Genomic DNA, 23210 nt, shown 5'->3' on the forward strand with positions numbered 1-23210 from the left:
CAGCTCCCTCCGACATGCAGGGCAGCACGAGAAGAGCGGGTGCCATGACGGATGTCCATCGGCGCTTCCTCCAGCTGCTGATGACTCATGGTGTGCTGGAGGAGTGGGAGGTTAAGCGCCTGCAGAACCACTGCTACAAGGTCCATGACCGTAAGTGTCGCGTCCCTGTGCCCAGCAGCCCCGGTACTGTACTGATCAGAGACTAGATGTTGGGATAACAATATGAGAAAAGTCATCTGGCAGTCCTGACCTGACCATTCAAGACCCTGATCTCATCTTTCTCCACCTCCCTGAAGTGACTCTGACATTTAGTCTGATAGGCAGATGCTGGACTCTGAAGGTGTGAAATTACAGTTTACACAGCAAGGCTCCAGTGTGTGCTCCAGCTTTGGTGTCTGTCTTAGTTAGGGTTCCAGCTGCTGTGAGAGACACCATGACCACAGCAACTCTTATAAAGGAGAACATTTAATTGAGGTAGCTTACATTTTCAGAGGTTTAGTTCATGATCATCATGGTGTGACATGGTGGTGTGCAGGCAGACATGGTGCTGGAAGAGTATCCAAGTGTCCTACATCTTGACTTGTAGGCAACAGGAAGTGGTCTGTCTTACTAAGTTTGGCTCGAGCATATATGAGACCTCAAAGCCCACCTCCACAGTGACACACTTCCTCCAACAAGACTATACCTACTCTAAAAAGACCACACCTTCTAATAGTGCCACTCCCTTTGGGGGCTATTTTCTTTGAAACTACCACATTCTACTCCCTGGCCCCCAAAGGCTTGTAGCCATATCATAATGCAAAAATAAATTCAGTCCAACTTCAAAAGTCCCCATAGTTTATAATAATCTCAAACTTATGCAAAAGTTCAAAAATCAAAGTCTCTTCTGAGATTCATGCAATCTCTTAACTGTAATTCCCTATAAAATCAAAATAAAAAAAACAGATCATTTACTTCCAACATATAATGGCACAGGAAATACATTACCATTCCAAAACATAGGGAAGGGAGCATAGTGAGGAAATACTGGACAAAAGCAAGACAGAAAACCAGTTGGGCAAACTCCAAACTCTGCATCTGCATGTCTGATGTCAAAGCACTCTTCAGATCTCCAACTCTGTTGACTGTAACACACTTCTTTCTCTTGGGCTGGTTCTACTCCTTGTTAGCAGCTTTCCTCGGCAGGTATCCCACGACCCTGGCATCTCTAACATCTTGGGGTCTCCAAGGCAATCCAGGCTTCAATTTCACAGCTTCACGCAGTGGCCTCTCTTGGCCTCCATTCAGGGTACCCCTGACATGAGCCTGGCCTTGGTGGCTTTCCTTAGTCTCAGAGGCATATTCCATAGCCCTTTTCTTCTATCCTTAACTCCAGAACCATGTGGCCAAAGTTGCCAAGTTCTGCTGTTTATTAGGGCTGGAACATGGCCCCCTTGTTCACCAGCTTTCTGTTTTCCATGGTTTCCTTTACTGCCTAAGCTTGGCTGTCCTGGAACTTGCTCAGTAAACCAGGCTGGCCTCAGATCTTCACTTATTCCAACAAGATCATACCTCCTTGTAGTACCATTCACTCCCTTTGGGGGCTGTTGTCTTTTAAACCACCACAGTGTCCATGTCTTGAAGGTGGGGGGAGTGAGTGTAACTCATGGGATCTTGAGAGTTGAGGAGAGATTCAAGCAGAATGCCTGGCATTGGAGGAGTGCTGAGGTGGATATTGTTAGGAAGAGGGCAGCCCAATGGCTGGGCACAGCCTTAGACCCAGCCATCCTTGAAACATGTGCCAGCTGTGCCCTGTGCTAGCCTTATACATTTGGAACATCTTCTCTGCAGGTCACTGGGAGGTGTAAGATGGTACGTGGGGATGCGGGTTGGCACACACTGAGGAGACCTCCAGTCATTGGGGACAGTAGAAGCAATGAGGTCAGTAATGAAAGATCCCTGGAACCAGAAAACCGACTGTTGAGCGTCTGTATGGGCAGAGTTGGTGACCTTTTGAAAAGGAAGGTTGACACTACGATATTACTGTGTTAGTTCTGGGAGAGTGCAAACTTACTTTCCTTGCTCAGGAAAGTACCAGACTGGACTGGAAGGCTTGCTGTGTGCTCCATAGGTGCTAGCATTTGCATGGGAGGGTGCAGAAGAGGATGGTCAGTGGGAATCAGAGATACTTCATCTTATGCTGTGTTCCTCTATGAAAAAAGAAAACTGGAAGTGAATGTGTTATGGTAGTGCACTCTTGATGGCCTCTTTTAACTCGTGGCAATAAAGGTGTTTGGTTTTGTTCTGCATTTTTGTTGCCCTCCCTGTATTTCTAATTGTCAAGGGAAAAAATGGCTTTAAAAGAGTGAGGGAAGGCAGGAGGAGTGAGGGAAGGAGTGGGGCTGAGGGTTTGCCGGAGAGGATGGAGGAAAGCGTGTGCAGTTGGAGCTCTAGAGAGGGGAGGTAGAGCCCACAGAGAGGAGGGTAAGTGGACTGAGAGGGAGGGAGGCAGAACCCAGAAATGGGGTTCCTTCAAGATGTGCCATGGAAAGAGTGAAGGAAGGCAGCATGGAGCCTGCTGTCCCAAGCAGTGGGTCTTGAAACACTCTGGGAAGTGTGCCAGGGACTGGCTGACTGCACAGGGCAAGCAGAGGCTGGAGGAGGCCTTGAGCAGGGCCGTCCCCTGAAGACACCTCTGCTCTGGAGCTAAGTTTCACTGGCTGGCCTAGACAGGACCGAGTTATTCCCAGATGATGAAGAGCCCTGTGCACAGTGCAGGCACAGTGCAGACCTCTGGGAGGATTTGAAGCAGGGAAGTGTGATTAGTGCCTGCTTGGGAGCTGTCCTCTACGAACTCTGTGAGCTGTAGTTGTCTGAACAGCAGTGGGAGGGAAAATTGGTTGAGAGACTCTTTTATTGAGAGGGAGTCTTCTACCTGTCCTCCCTCCTTCAAGCCCCACAGGACTTCACATCTTCCCCTCAGCATCCTCCAAAGATGGCCTGGCCGTGAGATCGTCTCTTATGCCTCTGTCTCTCTCGTGAGATCATCTGTTATTCCTTTCTCTCTCTCTCTCTCTCTCTCTCTCACACACACACACACACACACACACACACACAAACACACGTACACACACACACACGGGGGGGAGAGAGAGAGAGAGACAGACAGACAGACAGACTATGAATGCAGCTGTGCTTGTGGAAGCCAGAAGACAACTCCTGGTCTTAGTCTTCACCTTCCACCTTGTTTGAGACAGGGTGTCCTGCCCAAGCTTCCAGGGGTTCTTCCGTCTGCCCCATCTCCCCACACAAGCCCTGGGATTACAGATGTGCACTACTGCACCTGGCTTTACACACCTGCTGGGGATTTCAGCCCAGGCCTCATGCTTGCACAGCTAACGTTTTCCCAGCTGAGACACGTCTTCTTAGCACAAGACCATCTCTTAGCTGCAGGGCAGTCTTGCTTCTTCCTTTTGGTTTCTTGTTGACAGGACAGTTTTGTGGTACTGTGCTGGAGCTGTATGGTTTGTTAGTGCTCGATATGAAAGTGTTCTTGCCTTTATTTGACTTCTAAGTTGCTCTGACATAATTTAGGAAAGTCCTGTAGAATGTGTCTAGGAATTGATTTATAGCAGTACCCCTTATATGCTGGGATATGTTCCTAGACCCCTGAGAGCATGCCTTAATGAGGGCTAGTACTAAACCCTGAATGTCCTGTGCTTTTCCTGTCTGTACATGCCTGCAATAAAGACTAATGTATGAAGTCAGCGCAGCAGGAGACTACCACAGTGATGAAAGTCAAGTGAATGTGTGCTCTGTCCTCATGCCACTCTACTGTCCTGACATCTGGTGAGAGAAGCACCAGAGTGGCACCTTGGCTAGGGGAGGCTTCTGCCACTGTCACACTGCGTGCACACCCTTTCTTTTTCTTTCTTTTGAGACAGGGTCTCTCTGTGGTCCTGGAACTCACTCTGTAGGCCAGGCTGGCCTTGAACTCAGAGTTCCACCTGCTAGTGTTGGGATTAAAGGTGTGTGCCACCACGCCTGGCCACGTGCACCAGTTAAACGGTATAGCCAGTCTGTTATCTCCTGTCCACTATTAACGAAATAAAAGGGCCGCTTTCCAAGAATTCATGTTACTAGAGATTTTAAAACAAGTGATGATGGAGATAAATGATGTGAAATAAAAAATGCTTACAAGCTGGGCAGTGGTGGCCCACGCCTTAATCCCGGCACCTGGGAGGCAGAGGCAGGTGGGTCTCTATTAGTTCAAGGTCAGCCTGGTCTACAGAGTGAGTTCCAGGACAGCTAGGACTACACAGAGAAACTGTCTCAAAAAACCAAAAAAAAAACAAAAAATACTTTCAAGCAGTGCCCAGGAAAGTCCCTAGTACAGTGGGGAAAACATCGGAAGAGAAGTGTGGTACAAAGTAGCGATTGACCTGTAGGCCCTGCCACTGCCACTGCCGCATTCATGGACACCCAAAGCCCTGCTTGTCCTGGCCTCCCCTTTTACTGCCCTTAGGGGAATGTTTATTCCTGGTTCTCCGTGCCAGGGCAGCGTGTGGACTTTGTCCTGCAGTCCTGGTGCGGAGCCTTCTGGCTCCTCAGAAAGAATCTGGAGACTTGTCTGTGTTGTTAGAGGACCTTGGATTCTATCCAGGGTTTCTATCCATGTGCATATACGCTGTTCCAGCAATATGGCCTGAGACTGTCAGCTCAGTTCTGTGCTAGGAACTGGTGACCTGAGTCCCATAAGTCACATCATGTCTGTAGACACCCTTTGGTGACCACAGGCATGGGAAGTTTAGAGAGCAGAGGTTAGGACCTAAGTGGAGGATTTCCACATTGGATCTAGGTGGAGTTTTGGGGACATTTCCTGCCCCAAACAGTCCAGAGATGGACAAGATGCCAGTGAGGCCAATGAGCTGAGAGACATACTGTGGGGTCCCCTGCCCCACACTAGACACATGCTGCTTTGTCCATTCTCTAGAGAGTGACTGGTTCACTTAAGTTCACTTAAGTTTGACACTGTCTTTGTGAAATTAGCATCAGATTCCACAAGTTAAAGGGAGACAGTCCCATACACTGTCCCAGTTCCACAGGCAAGTTGCAAGTCTCAGTCACTTGCGCTTCTGAGTGTAAATCAAGGACTTTTATGACCCCAGCCTCCAGTTAGATAATTTGCTAGAATGACTCAGCACTCAGGAAAGTACTCTATGTACATTTGCTGGGTGATTAGGAGTGGAGTCTCTGGCCTTTTGACGTTGTGATATGATGTTATCATCTGTAGCTGTCCTGAGATGCATGTGGCGTGTTGGCAGTGTTAGAATTGCTAGCCACTCCTCCATGACCACACATGTGCTGGCAAGATGCTTAGTCATCCCAGGGCCTTATGTCCTACATAATGTAATCTATGCGCATGCATGGCCTAGCTAAGTAAGCCCATATGCACATGTTGGGGGGGGGGAATCTATAAAAGTGGCTTTCACAGCCAGGTGGTGGTGGCGCATACCTTTAATCCCAGCACTCGGGAGGCAAAAGCCAGGAGGATCTCTGTGAGTTCGAAGCCAGCATGGTCTACAGAGAGAGATCCAGGACAGGCACCAAAACTATACAGAGAAACCCTGTCTCAAACAAACCAGAAAAAAAGTGGGTTTCACATATTCTTTCTCCTCTTCCTACACGATCTTTCCATAGGCCTAAGTACCCCCTTCTATTTCCTCCCCTTAATAAACTCTTAGAGTGGGCTTTGTTGTCCTCCTGGCTTTTCTCACACGGTAAACAGCGCTGCTTAATGAATAACATTGGTGTTGTGACTTGCATTCATGAAGGTGCTGGGAATTGAACCTGGGTCCTCCGGGATATCAGTCAGTGCTCTTAACCACTGAGCCATCTCTCTCCTCTTAGCAGTGGACATGCCTGCTATCAATTGTATATAGGCAGGTAGAGGAAATGTGTAGGGTGGGGTTTGGGAAGTAAGATGGTGTGGTGCTTTTGAGTCTTTTAAATGTACTACCTTCCTGAAACCTGAAGTTCCTGGGGTCCCACTACTGTTCACAGGTTTTATGAGGTTCTTATTACATAGGCCTGATTGATTAGACCATACCTATCTATGACTAACTCAATCTCTAGTCCTTCTTCTCCCTGTAGTTTGGGGGATTTTGATGCTGACATCATTTTTCTGGTGACCAGCCCCTACCTTGAAGCTACCTAGAGTTTCCTCATTAGAACAAAAAGTGCCCCCATAACCTTTGTTACCCTGGAAATTCCAGGGCTTTTAGGAGTTCTGTGCCAGAAACTGGGGGCAGAGGCTGGGTGGCATTTCTTGTATAATAGGCAGCAATGGGGTAATACTGTAGCTGTCCCGACTCTCAGCTGTGTAGGGGTTTCAGCCATGGCAGCCTGCCCAAGCTGAGCTGGCAGTATATCTAGAGCACCTCAGAGATTCTCAGTGTGTCAGGAGAGTCCCTTCTCACCAGAGAAATGACCACTTGAAGGCCAGAGAGTCAGGCGACTTCTGGGAAGACTGGAAGAGTTGCCACTTCTAAGCCCAAGAAAACTCTGCCTCTATTTAAGTAAAAAACAGAGGTTGACAGCTGGTCAGTGAGATGACTTAGTGGGTAAAGGTGCTTTCCACCAAGCCTGACTACCTGAATTCAATCCCCAGGACCTACCTAGTGGAAAGAGAAAACCAACTCTCTGACTCTTGCAAAAATAAACAAATGTAAAGGGAAAAATAAAATTAAAAGTACAGATTAAGCATTTCTAAACCAAATGCTCCACAATCTGGAACCTTTTGAGCACCAGCCTGACCCAAATAGAAGGTTCTACACGGAGTCTTTCATACACAGCCTTCTTTAAGCTGTTATATAGAATTATCTTTAGCTTGTCGTCAGGTATACGGGAATCCTGAGTGAATTTCATGTTTAGACTGGGGTCTTATCCCAAGATGTCTTGTTATGTATGTCAGGTATTCTAAAGTCTGATAAAGGTCCAGAATGCTCTACTGTAATGCCAAGTCTGCCCTAACTCTTAGGGAATTGGGATGGAGAGAAGGTCGTGCTGATTCCCTTACTTGATGAGGCCTGTGTCATTGTGATGTCAAAAGGCATTGAAAGGAAGGAAATCACAGACCGGTTTACCATAGCATTCTAAACCTAATATTGCTGAGTCTAACCCAACAGTGTGTAAAAAGGATGATACAGCATGATCAAACGGGCTTATTCTAAGAGTGTTGGGTTAGTTTAGTATTTGAGAAGTCAACCAGTAAGGTCATGTTGCTCAGTTGGTAGAGTGTTTACCTGGTATGCATGGAGTCGTGGGTTCTAGCCCTGCCCCACATAAACTGGGCATGGTGGTGCATGCTTGTAATCCTAGCACTTAGGAGGTGGATGCTGGAAGACAGAAGTTCATCCTTGGCTACAGAGATAGTTCAAGACAGGCCTGGGGTACATGATGGAAGAAAAGAAAGTCAACCCATGTAATTATGTCAGTCAGCCTATTAACAAACTGGGTTCCCGGCCCAGCACCACACACTCATACACGGTTACTTAAGAAACATTTTACATATTTAAAAATGCTGTAGCTGTGGAGTTCAGTGTGTATTTTACACTTAGAGCATATCTTAATTTGGAGTGGCCACAGCTGAAGTGCTCAGTAGCTACATGAGATAACTGTAGAAAGTCCCTCAGCTTCTGCTGTCTGAAGCCTCCCCGGCTTAGCTCCAGGTTGCCTTCAGGCTGTGTCCTCGCTGCCCTGTCAGATGAGCTGCAGCGTGGAGGAGATACTAGGCCAGACTTCTGCTCACTAATGTGACCAGTATGCGTTATGTGAGGAGATGCTTTAAGAAATACTTTTTACTGTTGTGTGTGTATGTGGGTGTAGGGGTTGCCTACCAAGGTGAGCTTGTGGAGGTCAGAGATCAGCTTCTGTGCAGTCTGTCCTTCCACCTTCACCTGGGGTCTGGGGCTTGAACTCGGGCTCTACTGCCTTCGTAGTGAGCACTTTACCAAATAAACATTTCCGAAGCGCTTTGAATCAAGGTAAATGTCCACTTTGATCCACTGGTTCATCATCCACTAGCGTTTCTTCCTAAATTCTTCCTCCTCCGCTGCTAGTGCCACTGACGCTTTGCTATTTAATTTACTGTTAAGTTTATGTTAATTTTTAGTCAAGTTTATAAAGTACCATTCTGAGGATAAATAAAATATCTAAAATTTTAGATATAAAAAAATTAAAGGTTGGGCTTGGTGACAAATGTCTTTAATCCCAGTACTCGGGAGGCAGAGACAGGTGGATCTCTCAGTTTTAGGCCAGCCTGGTCTACAGAGTGAGTTCCAAGACAGCCAGGCCTATGTAGAGAGATCCTGTCTCAAACAAACAAACAAACAAACAAACAAAAATATTGGTGGCTAATGTAGCATGAATCTTAGAGAGTCTTATTAATAAAATCAAACCCGGGGCCAGTTGTTGGGGTGAAATGCTGGATGGTTAGAGACAGAACAAGCCACAGCTATCTCACCTTGCCAATTCCTCAGCTGGTCCTGTTTCCTCAGACTGGAAGCCTCTGAGTCCTCATCCAGAATGAATCTCAGCTGAACTGTGTTGCTCCAAAGCCTAAAAGCTTAACCAGCCAAATTCTTAACCAGTCAAATGCTGCTAGTTTCTGGTCCTCACGCCTTATAAACCTTTCTCTTTCTACCCCCACTCCCTGGGATTAAAGGCTGCTTTCTGGGATTAAAGGCGTGAGTCACCATGCCTGGCTGTTTCCAATGTAGCCTTGAACTCACAGAGATCCAGAGGGATTTCTGTCTCTGGAATGCTAGGATTAAAGGCGTGTGCTAACATTTTCTAGCCTAAGTATCTTGTGGCTTTTCTGTTCTTTGACCCCAGATAAGTTTATTAAGGTGCACAATATTTTGGGGAACACAATACCACCACAGGCTAAAGAGATGGCTTAGGAGTTAAGAACTCAGGAGTGGCTTTTCTTTCTTTTTCTTCTCTCTCTCTCTCTCTCTCTCTCTCTCTCTCTCTCTCTCTCTCTCTCTCTCTCTCTCTCTTTGGTTTTTTGAGACAGGGTCTCTATGTAGCCTAAGCTGTTTTCGAACTCACTATGTCAGCCAGCCTGGCCTCAAACAGATCCACCTGCTTCTGCCTCCAAAACTGCCAGGCATATGGGGTGGCTACTCTTGCAGCGGACCCAGGCACTCAGTTCCCAGCACCCACATTGTGGCTCACGAACATCTGTAACTCAAGTTCCGTGGAGTCCAATGCCCTTTCCTGGCTTCTAGTATATGTAGTGCATAGACATACATGCAGGCAAAACACCCATAGACACTAAATAGATAAATAAATACCTCTAAAAAAGTTAAGATTTGAAAACTTTGCAGTAAGCCTAACAAACCACAAGCACCTGACATCTGCTGTGTAAACAGCTCAGTGAGTTCAGTATGCACTGAACATGGGAGTCTTTCCAGTGTTTGCAAACCTTTCCCTGCCTCACCCGGTGTGACTGTCGCAGGCCGCTGACATGCCCACATCTCTGTCCTTGTTCTGCTGGTGAGTCACATTAATGCTGACCTTTTAGCTGTGCTCCATTCTGTCATACTATAAACACCTCTTCCCAGAGTGGACTTAGTAGTAATTAGAAGCTGGCTCCAAATAAAACGATCTTGTATTTTTAATGAATTCATTGTACATCTGTCTTCCTTGGCTGTGATGAACATTTAATAAGTGCCCCTGGTCCAGGTGTGCTTCTAGACTGGAAGGAGTGCTAAGATGGGGTGGATCTCCCTGGGTGAGCCATGGAAGGGTCGCTGTTGCTGGAGTTCATCTGGAGAGGGCTTGTGCAGGGAGAGGGGGTGTGGTTAAGAGTAAAGAGATCACCCTGAAGGGGGAACATGGCATCTGGCTCCACTCGGGCAACATATAGAGCAGGGCAGTCCACTGTCAGAGTGCAAGGTGCAGGGTTCAAATGCAGGTGAACGAGTGGCCTGTGCAGGGTGCAAGGTGCAGGGTTAAATGCAGGTGAACGAGTGGCCTGTGCAGGATGCAAGGTGCAGGGTTCAAATGCAGGTGAACGAGTGGCCTGTGCAGGGTGCAAGGTGCAGGGTTCAAATGCAGGTGAACGAGTGGCCTGTGCGGGGTGCAAGGTGCAGGGTTCAAATGCAGGTGAACGAGTGGCCTGTGCGGGGTGCAAGGTGCAGGGTTCAAATGCAGGTGAACGAGTGGCCTGTGCGGGGTGCAAGGTGCAGGGTTCAAATGCAGGTGAACGAGTGGCCTGTGCAGGGTGCAAGGTGCAGGGTTCAAATGCAGGTGAACGAGTGGCCTGTGCAGGGTGCAAGGTGCAGGGTTCAAATGCAGGTGAATGAGTGGCCTGTGCAGGGTTTAAATGTAGGTGAACGGCAGGGTGCAAGCCCGGAGTCATTGTGGCAATGTGTGCCTGCATGCACATCTAGACCCCAGGGATGGTGCTCTGCCTCAGACTATAGGTAAAGTATTGGAGGGCTACACTTGGGCTGCAGAGTGGCTGTCTTTGCCCTGCTTGAGAGGAGGAGTGTGGAGGCCTGGGATGGGCCATTGCAGGCTGCTGGCCTGGGGAAGCTGGAAGCAGGCAGATCCAGGGGATGATACTTGGCCTGAGTTCAAGCAGGGAAGCTTTCAGTTGTTAACATGTCCTGGCCATTATGAGCCTGTTAGCTCTGAGTAGGTGGTTTGTTTCCTGGGCTGGTCATTAGGGCTATGCTGACTTACCACAAGTCTAGCTGGAACTTTAGAAGCTGTCTGAGCTAGCCCTGTATCTGCCAGCTCACAGTTAGGCTTTATGTATGGTTGGTCACTGCCTGTCTTCCAGTTTCTTCCAGCTCACCCCCCTGCCTCAGTCGGAAACTATAGCTTTATCGGATGGCCAGGGAACAGGGAGGATCCTGTAAGTCTCCTGACAGGAGGGTTCCAGCCCACATTGGAGTTTGAAAACTGGTAGAGCGCTGTGATGCACAGTGCCCTATAGCACTCTAAGTCAGTTACCATGCAAAAAAGAACAATCAGGTTTGTGTGTGTGTGTGTGTGTGTGTGTGTGTGTGTGTGTGTGTGTGCGCGCGCGCACACGCGCGCACTTGTTTTTGATAAAAACCTGGCCAAGTGCACAGCTGTCGGAGCCTGCCCTCTTGGTGGGATGCTGCTCTCGCAGTGGTACTTCCTGCTGCCAGCTGCCAGTGTCAGCCAGCATTGCTCTCAAGAAACCTGAGAAGACACTTGCACATCAGGGGTACAGCAAGGTGGGGTGCTCTGGTTTCAGCTGGCCCTCTCCTGTCCCCTGAAGCACCCCCTATCAGACACTCCACCTGGGCACCAGGACGCAGGTGGGAGACCGGTGGCACAAGCTGTCAGTTGCTGCTTCTGTAAAGGGTAGGAGGACTCCCGCTCGCAGCAAGAGTCGTTACAGTGGAATCTATACTAAGAGAGTCACAGGAAAATTCTGCTGAGAGGAGTGTGCATAGTCTGACGATTCATGTTGACATTCAGAACTCAACCACGATGGAAAAACGTGCTTGCATGGATATACTGTGTACATGGGATGCCAGTGCTTGTGGCATTCAGCCCAGAGGCAGGACAGTTAGGTGCTCTGTAGTGAGCATGCCGTCCTGTCTTATTTTGAATAGACTTGCTTGCTAGAATGTCTTCGCTTGTTAAACGGTGGTTGCAGCATGTTTGGAAATGGGCCTCTGAACAAAGCGTCTACAATCCAAACTGGTAAGCTGGGTCTGATGACCCATGCAGAGACTGAGGCAGGAGGACCATGAGTCTATTGAGGCCAGCCAAAGAGAGCCTGTCTGAAAACCAAACAAAAATACCCGCATTCATTTGCTACTGCACTGGTTAGTTTTATGTCAACTTGACGCAAGCTGGAGTCATTTGGGAAGAGGGCCCATCAACTGAGAAAATGCCCAGACCAGACTGCCCCGTGGACAAGTCTGTGATGCTTTTCTACTCCTGATTGATGTGGGGAGGCTCAGCTCGTTGTGGGAGGTGCCACCTTGGGTGCAATAGGAAAGCAGGCCGTGGGAGTCAGGAGGAACAAGCCAGTAGACACTCCTCCACACCCTCTGCTTCAGCTCCTGCTCTCGGGCTCCTGCCTTGCCTTCCTGTGAAACTGTAAGCTGAAATAAACCCTTTCTTCCCCAGGTTGCTTTGGTCATGGTGTTTTATCATAGCAATAGAACCCCAACTAAGACAGGAAAGTCCATCTTCTCATCCCAGCCTAGAGTCAATCTGCCAGGTGCCGGGCAGGCCACGCTTCTCTTTCTTGACTTGACTGCTGAAAATGGAGGAGTCAAGTTAGGCAGTTGTGAGCCCACGGGCTTTTTTTTAAATGTTGTTTCATGGAAGAAGAAGCACAGGAGGTGGCCACCAATGCAGGAGGCCCATCATTCCTGCTGAACCAAAGGATGCCCGTGTGATTTTGATTCTCTGACACAGCACTGCGTATCCGTCCTGGGTGGTGGTTCCTGAGAGTCTGCTCAGAAGAACGAACAGTGCTGTGGTGAGCTGATGTGCTAGTGCTGAGAACTGTCAGATGTAGTCTATGCTTCTTCATGAGAGATGCTTCACCCCTCACCCTGCCCCTCCCAGCACGGCACACGCCGTCCTCTGATGGTTCTCATTTTTGCACCCACATGTCTAAAGGTCAAGATGGTCTTTTCCCAGGACTGATGAGTGATACACGATGAAGGGGGAAAACCCAGAGCCCGCATGCATCCCTTCTGTCCTTGCCAGCTTTTCCTTTGTTCCAGCTCAGTGGTTCTCAGTCTGTGGGTCGAGACCCCCTTGGGGGTCGAATGTCCTTTTTACAGAATTGCATATCAGATATCCTTCTCATGAGATATTTACAGTAGCAAAATTACAGTTACAAAGTAGCAATGAAATAATTTTATGGCTGGGGGAGTCACCACAACATGAGGCACTGTATTAAAGGGTCGCAGCATTAGGAAGGTTGAGAACCACTGTTCCAGCTGAAGAGTCTGAACTCTGGGAGACAGCTCTGCCCAGCACTTGGGTCTGTGGCAGGGCCTGACTTGCTGGTAAAGTTAGCAGGGCTGCCTTCTTGCTCTCAGAGGACAAGTTGGCTCACAATGGTTTGGTCCCCAGGGGCTGATTTTTTACCCTTATTTTCTCTGCCTAAAAATAGCGTTTTCTATCTTTGGTGCCTCATTTAAAACAAAAATACTTGTTGGCTAGAGGTTAGGGCAGCAGACTTCCTGGCCGCTGGCTGTTAGAGTACGGTGTGCAGTGAACTGTCCCCACAGCCTGTAGAAGCAGGGTCTGATTTAGCAGGATGTTCATCAGGAAAGGCAGACTAAACTCAGTTATAAAAAAGGGAGAAAGTACATCTAAGCCAGAGGAAAGTGGTCTCAGTGGATTCAACTCTCGAGTCAGAGAGGCCTGCTTGTTCAATGCGATACCCCCTGTAAAGCTGGGCCCCAGGTGCTGATTGCTTCTCTGTCAGGCATCCCCTGACAGAGGAGCAGCAGAGCTGACTCCTCGTGGGTCTTTGCCTTTCTGCAGCCCATCCTAGGGTGGGACCAGACTAGGACTGTACCAAAGGAGTGGGGCTGGACCCGGCATGCTCGTATCAGCCACTTCGCTTCCAGCACATCATCTCTGACTTAGTAGCCTCTCTGGTGACTTCATCGGGGTACTATGGTTTTTGTGCTCCTTTCTTCTGGCAGAGCCCAATTTTTGTGACTGAAGTGATGTGATGGTGCTGGGTTTTGGTGTGGGAAGGCCCTCAGATTTTCTCTACTGAAGGTGTATGGCTTAGTGCCCAGGGCTGAGGATCTGGAGTCTGGCAGGCCAGCTCCATGTCCAAGTTAGGGAAACTCTGAGCAAGTTGTTTACTTTCTTTAGGCAACCAGTGTATAAAGAGGACATTAATAGTGCACCTGGCAGGGTGGTTGTAATGATGAATGCACCACACCATGCCCATTGCCCAGCAGGCCATAAGGTGCATTACAGTCACATGATCACAGCCTAGAAGAAAAGCAGGTACCTCCATGACAAGTGAGGAGATATATCCTGGTTAGGCCAGAGCCTGCTCTTCTTGGAGCTGGGCACTCCACACCCCCAGCTGCAGGTTGCTGCCCCTGATTAAGCTTGTGTGTTTGAAGTATGTGCTATTTTTTCAGTAGGTTCGAGATTCTGAAGAGAGGTTTGGTGGGAGTAGTAGTAATTAACTCTCCTAAATCCTTCACAGTGGGATTTCATGACTGGAAGTAGGTGCCTTAGAGTCACATGGTACCGTCTGTTTTCTTCCTGTGGCTCAGAATATGGGGCCACATGCTTTATCCTTGTGACTTTGCAGGTTTGCAGACTGTAGCTTCTTGACCAAGACTTCTTGGAGCAATAGAGGCAGAGCAGTGACCACTCACTGTTCAAGACTACAGGGTGGGAAGCACCACCCTGTGTAACCTTGACACCGAGTGGCAGCATCCTCAATTTTGGTAGAACAGGAGATACCTCAGTGCTGGCCAGATTAGAATGGAGTATGCTGTGAGGCTTCTGGGAAGACACGAGGCTGCTTGACATCTGGGGCCAGGCTTGGGGCCAGGCTTGGGACCAGGCGCAAAACACATGCCAGAGGGCTCCTCCCTTTCCTAGTGGCTGCTGGGCTGGCAGCATTGCCAGCTGGCCTTTGTCCTAGTACATCCATGGCTTTCGGATGGGCTAGCCTGGGTTCTGGGTCCCCTTCCAGTTGACTTGAGCTCTTGGCTTCTCAGGGGCTTCCTGTATCTGCTTTTCTGAATAGAAGTCCCTAGAATTGCTCCCACCCAAGCCACTGTGAGAGGGAAAGACAGCTTGAGAAGAGAGGAGGCTGTGGTCTTGACTGGCTGTGAGGTAGCCAGACATTATCAGGTGACTTCCGGATGGGTGGCCAGATGTGGTAAGTGGTGACCATGCTGAGGTACTGCTTGAGAATCATGGAGGGCAGAGCTGGGAACCCCAGCTAGTCTTGTCAGGGATGAGCCTAGCCAGGAGGTTGTGGTGGAGGGTGCTGCTGAGAGCTGTGTAGGCCAGCTGGAGTGGTTGAGGGTCAGAGGTCAAAGGATGTATTGGCCTTCAGAGATGAAAGGGAAGACAAGCTCAGAGAAGCAGGTTTCTCTGTTTTTGGCCCTGTTGCCACCAAATAGCAAAGCCAGTTTGGAGACAATGAGGGTGTGGGGACCTGTGGAACACAAGATCAAGTGGAGGCAACCACATGGATGTGGCCCTTCTGGAGGATTGTGTGAAAAGAGGGCTGGATCTCATCTCGCCCCCAGGGTACTTGGAAAGTACAGTTTGTTAGAGTGCCTTTGATCTGCCCACAGAGTACATTTTTTTCTGAATGACACCTTGAGGTACTTCTTTGGTGGAAAATGTGAATTGTCCCTTTCAGAGGGAGGTGATATTTGTCCCTTATGGCACATTGGATGGACAGGGCTGATCCTGTTTACAAGGGATATTGTACCTACCCAGTGAGAAGTGGTGATGTAGAAGAAATTCAAAGTAATAGAGCTGATGTTATAAAGGACTTACTAACAGATTTGCTTAGGAGACCTTAAGTCACACAAGTGGAATTTAGCTGAAGGAGCTCTGCCTCCAGAATACCCCAAAGGTGAGCGGTCTGCTAACCAGACCTGTTGGAGAGGAGAGCAATTTAGGATGCTAGGGTATAAATGTTATTTCACCAGGATTGACCAACCTTTAGGCTGCATTCCCATAACAAAGGGCACATCACTGACAAACCAACCATTGGGCCCATCCCCAAAGATGGTCTTCTAATAGCAGCTCAAGGGGGCAGTGCAGGGTCACATCCATTAATAGTCCTGGTCGCCATCAAGTCACTGTGCTCTCAGCAGGAAAAGCACTATTCTGCCAGGTGGGCAAGATGGACCTGGGCAACAACTATTGGAAAAGACAACACTGGTGTACTTAAGAGATATTTCTGGCAATATCTTTTATGTGTAAATCTCCCATCTGCCCGGGTGGACAGACTTGCAGTCTCCTCTCTCTCTCTCTCTTTAAATTGTTCAAAGTGTGACTTGGGGCTGGAACCCGAAAGAGACTTAAGGATGACAGGGTATGTAAAGTGCATAAGCCTACTGTGTATATAAGCTAGTGAAACTTTCTCTTCAAGGCCGGCTCTTCCTTGGGCGTCAGCCAGAGCTGGACACGGTCTTCCTTCATCTCTATGTGTGTGGACTTATCCCTCCCTGGGAAGGCGTGCTGTTTCTATTGCAGTGGCTCTTGAGCACCTGACTCCCTCACCAGAGTCAGTGTCAGTCTTCCAAAGCTGGTGCTCGGGGGTCAGAAAGGTCCCCAGCCTGCACTGGACATGGGCTTTGCGGACAGCCATCTCACATGCCCAGGAAGGTGCTTCAAGGAAGGGCCCTTTGCATTGGCTCTTGTGACTAGAGGCAGCAGTGGGAGGTGAGAGTGTCAGTTCTGCATCCTGGCTTCCTTCCGCATCACTGTTTCCACCTATTAGCTACGTCTGGTTTTTCATTTAACTTGTCTTAATTAAAAAGAAAGCCAAGCAAACATGTATGTATGTTACTATGACGGTGGTGATCTGTCATTAGCCCCACAGCCTGTTCCTTTGGTGACCCCAGTGAGCCTGGGTCCTCATATGTCCTTCATGTAGCACGTCCTCTGCTACCAATATGACCTTTTGCTTTCTAAACTGTCTTCATTTCGTTACACAAGGTTGGAAATGCCTACTTTCTGTAGGAGGTCAAATGGCCACAGCTTAGGTCCCTGTGATGACTCCTTTAGATGAGTCTCCTTTCTAGAGCTAGCCTTAGTCGTCTGTGAAGAGCAGGGAAGTAACCTAGCCTTTCCTTGTGTATGATTTTGTTGTTTTTGTTACGGTTTTAAACTTAAATGGTGGCATGTTTTCTGTTTCTGTTTTGTTTTGTTTTGATTTTTTTTCCCACAGAGTGATTTTTTTTTTAATTTTTAAATTTTGTTTTGGTTTGGTTTTTTGAGACAGGATTTCTCTCTGTAGCCCTGGCTGTCCTGAAACTTACTCTGTAGACCAAGCTGGCCTTGAACTCAGATCCACCTGCCTCTGCCTCCCAAGTTGGGATTAAAGGTGTGTGCCACCACTGCCTGGCTTCCCAGAGTGATTTCTCTGGCTGTGGCCTCCTGCTGGTGGTAGCATGAGCTTCTGCGAGAGCCAGGCTCCCACAGCTCACACTAGCCCTGTCTGTGCTCAGAGGGGTGCTAGGGCCTGAGCAGGGTCAGTGGGAGGAGGTTTGGGCAACAGTTGGAAGGAATATGCTCAGAACAGGGTCTCTTATGCCACGGTGCATCTGTGAGTCTCTCCTACCTTGCTGTGGCTTTTAACTTAGGCCTGGGCTGGCCCAGGTCTGCAGGTGTGCCATGATGGCTTCCTTGAAGGAGGGAGCTGTGGAGGGCCACTGGCTGGGGACGAAGACTGGGGACAGAGGAAGGAAGGCCATAGTCTCAGTGGTCTGAGATAGCAATCTCTGGGGCCTTTTTGCCTCTTTACACCCTCTCTGTCTCAGCTTATCTCTGAGCACTCCGGGAAGAAAGAAACCACACAGTACTGGCATTGGCCCAAGAGAGCCCAAACATTTCTGGCTGGGCTGCCAGTGAGGTCAGGTGCCAGAGTGATTGAAACAGGCTGTGTGTGCTTTTCTGATGAACCCATCTCCCCTCCCCCTGCTTATTTCCAGGAAATGCTACTGTAGATAAGCTGGAGGACTTCATCAACAATATCAACAGTGTCTTGGAGTCCTTGTATATTGAGATAAAAAAAGGAATCACGGAAGATGACGGGAGACCCATTTATGCTCTGGTATGTGTGAGAAAGTGCCCTCTAGTGGCATTTTGGGGAACTGGAGCAGAGGGCTCTACAGGTAGCCCATTCCTGACCTCTCCTGAGGTGGACGGAGAAAGGGCCACTGGTGATCAACTTCGAGGTGGAGACACAGCCTGATCCTTATGTGATTTATTTTTAGGTGAATCTTGCTACAACTTCAGTTTCCAAAATGGCCACGGATTTTGCCGAGAACGAATTGGACCTGTTTAGGAAGGCTGTGAGTGCAGTAGCTCTCTTTGCTACCCTGGCTGTACTTGTAATGGGAGGAAATGGAAGCTGCAGTTGTGGAGGAGTGACAGGCTTTAATCCACCTGCCAAACAAATCACCTGCGAGCTTGTTGGAATGCAGGGTCGCAGTCCTACCCAAGAATGCTGAACCCAGATCCGCACTTTAATGAGGAGCTCCCTGAATGTTGATGTGCTAGGGTCCCGTTCTTTGGTTCTGTAGCTTTGGAGCAGTTTGGTCAGTCTGTCTGTCACACACTGGCTAAGACAGTGGTTCTCAGTCTGGAAGCATATAGCAGTTATTGGAAAGGTAAGAAAGGTGCCCCTCTCTGGCCCCACCTGGACTGAGCCCTTCAGGACAGGTGGATTTTCTAGTTTTATGGTTTCATGATGATCCTGGGCTGCAGCAACGGCATGGAGAACGAGGCTGGGACACACCTGTGCATACATAGGACACCTGGCACCTGTCCTGCCATAGATAGAAGTTGTAGGGAATGTGCCTAACCCACCCGAGTCCATGCCGCCCTCTCCTCCTGACCTACACTGGCTCTGCTCCTCCACCTCTGAGTGAGGAGAGGTGCTACCTCATGCGCCCGGTCATTCTTTCTTCTCCTTCAGGGAGATGGAGGCAGGGCAAGAGCCCTACTCTGGGATGGTGTGACAGGAGCGGCCATCTCAGCAGTTGGACTGGACATGTCTACTGATGTCTGTTATAAATTATGCTCCTGAAGGGCTGTCTGTGGGCCAGTGTGTCTACGTGGGGGCCGTTTTAGCCCCTTCCTACCAGGGCGGGCCGGTGGCTTAGGTGCTGAGTTTGCTGTCCCAACAGATGAATGAGGCACCTCTTTCTCTTGCAGTTGGAACTGATCGTTGACTCAGAAACTGGCTTTGCTTCTTCTACAAACATTTTGAACCTGGTCGATCAACTCAAAGGCAAAAAGATGAGGAAGAAGGAAGCGGAGCAGGTGCTGCAGAAGTTCGTGCAGAGCAAGTGGCTGATTGAGGTACCTGATGGTCTTCGGCCTGGTTCACTTGAAAGTGCACAACAGTTTTTCTTTCAAATCCACATTCATATCCAACCAGTGTCAGTTGAGCCAGGCCCAGCTGTGGCGGTTCCTTCTCTGCTTTAAGCTTTCAGTGACCTATGAGGAGTGCCTGTGTTCCCTGACACTCAATGGTCTGTCTTGGGTGCTGCAGCCACAGGTAGAAGAGGCTGGAATCACTAAAGGGTTCACCTGAGCCCTGGTGCAGGCAGAGGCGTTGTGTGATGGTTGGGATGAGAATGGCCTCCACCGGTTCATATGTTTGAGTGCTTGGTCCCCAGTTAGTGGAACCATTTGGAAAAGATTGGGAGGTGTGGTCTTGGTGGAGAAAGTGTGTCACTGGGGGGTGGGCTTTGAGGTTTCAAAGACTCCCATCATCACCAGTGTGCTCTCTGCCTCCTGCTTGTGGATCAGGATGTGAGCTGTCAGCTACTGCTCTAGTACCATGCCTGTCTGCCGTGATGGCGTGGTCTCTAACCCTCAGAACTGTGAGCTCCAAATTCAATGCTTCCTTCTATAAGTTACCTCGGTCCCAGCAGTGAAAAAGTAAGTAAGATAAAGGGCAAGTTGCTGGGATGGGCATGGCCCTACCACCTGCCTAGGTCTGCTTCCTGGTGCAGGTGACTGCTCTTTCATTCCTGTACCTGGGCAGAAAGGAATCCTGGCATGGAAGGGGCAGGAGTGAGGGTGTGAAGTGCCTTGCTAAGCCCCTGCCATAGGCGGCTTTTCCAGTGCCTGTTCTGGTGGCATTGTCGGTTGGCATGATGTTGCTGAGGGCCGGTGCTCTCGGTCCCTCCACTATGACACTGACCCTAGAGGTGCAAAGAGGACATGCAAACAGTGGGTCTGGGAGAGAAGCAGGCTTTGTGATGAAGCCTCCTGGCTGGTGTAAAGCAAATGCCCCAAGTTTTGTCCCATAAAAGGCACTGCTGTTCGCATAAGCCCAGGCCTGGACTCAGGTTGGCCTGTTGATCACAGCTCCGCCCCCACAAGAGCCCCAGCATATATCTGCTGGCAGTGCTGTGTTGTCCTCCACTTCTTAGGGAAGTCAGACCCATAGCCTGAAGCCACCATCTGTGGCCTCAGTTGCCCTTAACTTCCTCTCTAGGAACCTTGCTACAGTTCTAATCCTGGGTATCGGCTGGGAAGAGAGGTACGAGTGGCCATCGGGAGTGAGGACGAGCTTGGGGACATCCTGTGTGATGGTGTGTGTTGAGCACAGCGTGGTGGTTGGCTCATGTTGACACTCTGTAGTTGTGAAGCCCAGGTAGCAGCCTGGTTAGGTGCCTGTAGCACACACCCGTGACTCTCAGTCTCTTGTCCTCTGGGCTGGGTTTGTCCATGTGGAATGTTCTTGGAGTGCTCTCTTTGAGGCAAATTTTTTGAGAGCAGGGCTTCTGACTTCATTGCCCTGACAGACTGTGCCTGACACCTGTAGTGCTCGATAAATGCTTCCTGAATGGGGGACTGGGCTAGCAGATGAAGTTCCAGAGACAGTGTACTTACAACTTACAGATGGTAGTAGAAACGTTTGCTCACTGTGGACAGATCTTTTTGCCCAGCTCTTTGCTGCTGAGAGGAAGGTTCCCACCCCCAGTGTCTTGAGGCCTACCTACCATGGTGTCCATGGCATCCAGGTCCTTCTGGTACCCTCCTTTCAGAATGGAGATGCTGGCTCTGCCTTCTGCAGGGAAAGCTGAGCTGTTACCTGGGCTTGATGCGAGTTCTGAAGAATTCTGTGAGCTATTGTGGAGGGGAGTGCTACAGAAACCAGTGTGCCAGCTGCCTCTGCCTTGGCACCCATCAGCCCCTCAATCTCCTCAGTCCTGCCACTGGGCACCTCTGGAGTTCTTGTTTACCGTGTACCTGGTGAAGGAAGGCATAGGTTCAGGCAGTAGAGGGTGTGGTTGGGAGAGCACTTCCTGGCTCCTCCACTGTCTCTGGCTGTGTTTTCTGGCCTAGACAGCCTGGGCAGGGCGGCTGTGAGTTCTGTGGGGGACCTACTGAAGGACTGATGACTGGGTTGCTGGCTGGTCCCTGACCAGCCTTCCTGGGCAGCCAGTTCCTTGATCAGAGGGACTGAGTTTTACAGTCACCTTTAGCCTCAGAAATGCAGCCTGCATCTGCTAAGAAGGCTTCCCACATGTATCGCTCAAGGGCACTTTTCCGTCCTGGGGCCCTGGCTTGGCTCTGAGGTACTCTCAGCTGGGTGGTCCACTGGGAGGCTCTGGACTGGAGGGTGGTAAGTGCAGGCAGGCATCAGACCCTGGTCCACCAGGGACTAGCCACATCTCCCCACATGCTAGGCTGGCTCCCTCTAGTGGGGTCTGGCCTCAAGAGCAGGGGAAGGTGGGTCATGGAGCTGGCTAAGTAGTGGGTTGCCCCTATGGATCTGAGATCTTTGGGAGGTAACAGGCACTGGACTGAGAGTCAGCCATGCTCCCACCACACCCGAGGAGGCTCCAAGTCTCTGTCTACCTAGCAATATCTACTGCTCAGGACTAGTCTCTGTGTACAAAGGCCTTCCTAGTTTTGAACTCCCTTCCCCTGCCCCCCTTCTCCTAGCCCACCTCCACTCACTTCTTTGGTTACCAGGCCCCTTCATAGATGGATCCCCGAGCTTCTGCCTTGGAAAGGAGCCCAGCATCCACAAGCACCCTCCCCACCATGTGGTGGGGTGGGAGGGAACTGAGGTGTGTAACTGTCCCACACTCAAGTCGGCTCTGGCTGTGAGAGACAGTGAGAGCAGGAGGACCACTGGGGCTGTCTCCTCAGCCTCCCTCTACTTGGGTGCCATTAGCTTCCCTCGGGCCACCTCACATGCCCAGGACCCCCAAGACTCTACGCTGGCTCTTCCAGCTTCTCATCAAAGAAGCAGGGATAGCCGTGAGTGTGGCTGAGTCCACATTGCTGATTGTTGACTGTGATGAAACTCTTCCAGCAGACTTGCCTCTGCCTGATAGGTGGCGGTGTTTGCTACCTGGTTATGTAACTGTACAGTTCCTGGGGAGTGGATTGTACACAGACACAGAGACCAGGAGGCCTGACTTCCTTTGGAGGCTCTGCCACTCACACCAATATGGGGGTTCCTTTCAGCTTCATTTGTAAAGTGACAGGGCTGGCAGTGATGTGGGAGCACCGGTGGGAAGGGGTAGTAGAAGTAGGCATCTGGCTGGGGTTGTCTTGGGTCACCCATTGGGAGAATGCCTCTCTTACTTGGCCTCAGTCTTCCCTTGCTGAAGACACTGACTGTGACTCACTTGTGAGGCAGCTGTGAAGATGGGGTCATCACATCTGTAAAGGTGAAGGGAACGTCTGAGGTCTAAGGGTAACAGGATCCTCACCTCCACTGTCTCTTTGATGTCTACCTTAGTTTCCCTTTCGTGAGGTTTGGCTGAGGGGGCGTTGCTGACATTGGCTGGGATTGGTGACAGCCTGCAGTAACTAGAGCATCCAGACCGTGTCCTCCTGTACTCTGAGCCATAGGATCGGGGGAGTCAGCACTGAGCCAGTGTGTGGGTGTGTTGTGTCCCCGCAGAAGGAAGGGGAGTTCACTTTGCATGGCCGGGCCATCTTGGAGATGGAGCAGTTCATCCGAGAGACCTACCCGGATGCTGTGAAGATATGCAACATCTGCCACAGCCTCCTCATCCAGGTACTGATGATACAGTGGGAGCGGGGTCCTGATGCTCAGCCCACTGGGCCTCTACTGTTGTATCCCCCAGGAGCAGGCACCTTCTGGACAGGCCATGACACACTCACCTGCTGGTGCATCCCTAGTTCTCTCCCTGGGCATTCCATTCTAGCCCAAGGTGCTTGTGGGTGTTGGCTGATAACTTTTCAGGAGAAAGAGTCTCTTAAGTCTTGGTAGCTCTGTGACAAATGTCTCTCCGTACCCACCATTCTGCTTCTCACTGCAGCTTTGCAGGCTTTCCCACCATTCAACCAGGCTGGGTGATTATGTTTGCTTTTTTTAAATCTTGGGCAACCAAGCTTCATGCTGATCTTCTGTGATGGTATCCACAGGTGCCTGTCATCTTTCCATGGTCAGACTCTTGGAGGTGGAGTCTGTGACTTAC

The 23210-nt window shown here is 49.8% G+C and overlaps 2 protein-coding genes across 3 annotated transcripts in view; one reads left to right on the top strand and one right to left on the bottom strand.

Moving 5' to 3' along the window:
* Positions 1-23210, top strand: part of Nsmce1 (NSE1 homolog, SMC5-SMC6 complex component) — a 30793-nt gene that overhangs the window by 6465 nt on the left and 1118 nt on the right. For both annotated transcript variants that reach the window (XM_052760920.1, XM_052760919.1), the window contains exons 2-6: positions 4-150; positions 17718-17839; positions 18003-18080; positions 18946-19092; positions 22670-22786. In XM_052760920.1, coding sequence (XP_052616880.1) covers positions 15-150; positions 17718-17839; positions 18003-18080; positions 18946-19092; positions 22670-22786 — 600 coding nt within the window. In that variant the 5' untranslated portion in view covers positions 4-14. The remainder of the gene's footprint in view (positions 1-3; positions 151-17717; positions 17840-18002; positions 18081-18945; positions 19093-22669; positions 22787-23210) is intronic.
* The window catches only part of Kdm8 (lysine demethylase 8), a 38792-nt gene continuing 34680 nt past the window's right edge, over positions 19099-23210 (bottom strand). Inside the window, exon 9 of the mRNA XM_052760918.1 lies at positions 19099-20997. Coding sequence (XP_052616878.1) covers positions 20935-20997 — 63 coding nt within the window. The 3' untranslated portion in view covers positions 19099-20934. The remainder of the gene's footprint in view (positions 20998-23210) is intronic.

This window comes from Peromyscus californicus, unplaced genomic scaffold (genome assembly GCF_007827085.1).
Source record: "Peromyscus californicus insignis strain IS unplaced genomic scaffold, ASM782708v3 Scaffold_4__1_contigs__length_199733344, whole genome shotgun sequence".
Lineage (NCBI taxonomy): Eukaryota > Metazoa > Chordata > Mammalia > Rodentia > Cricetidae > Peromyscus > Peromyscus californicus.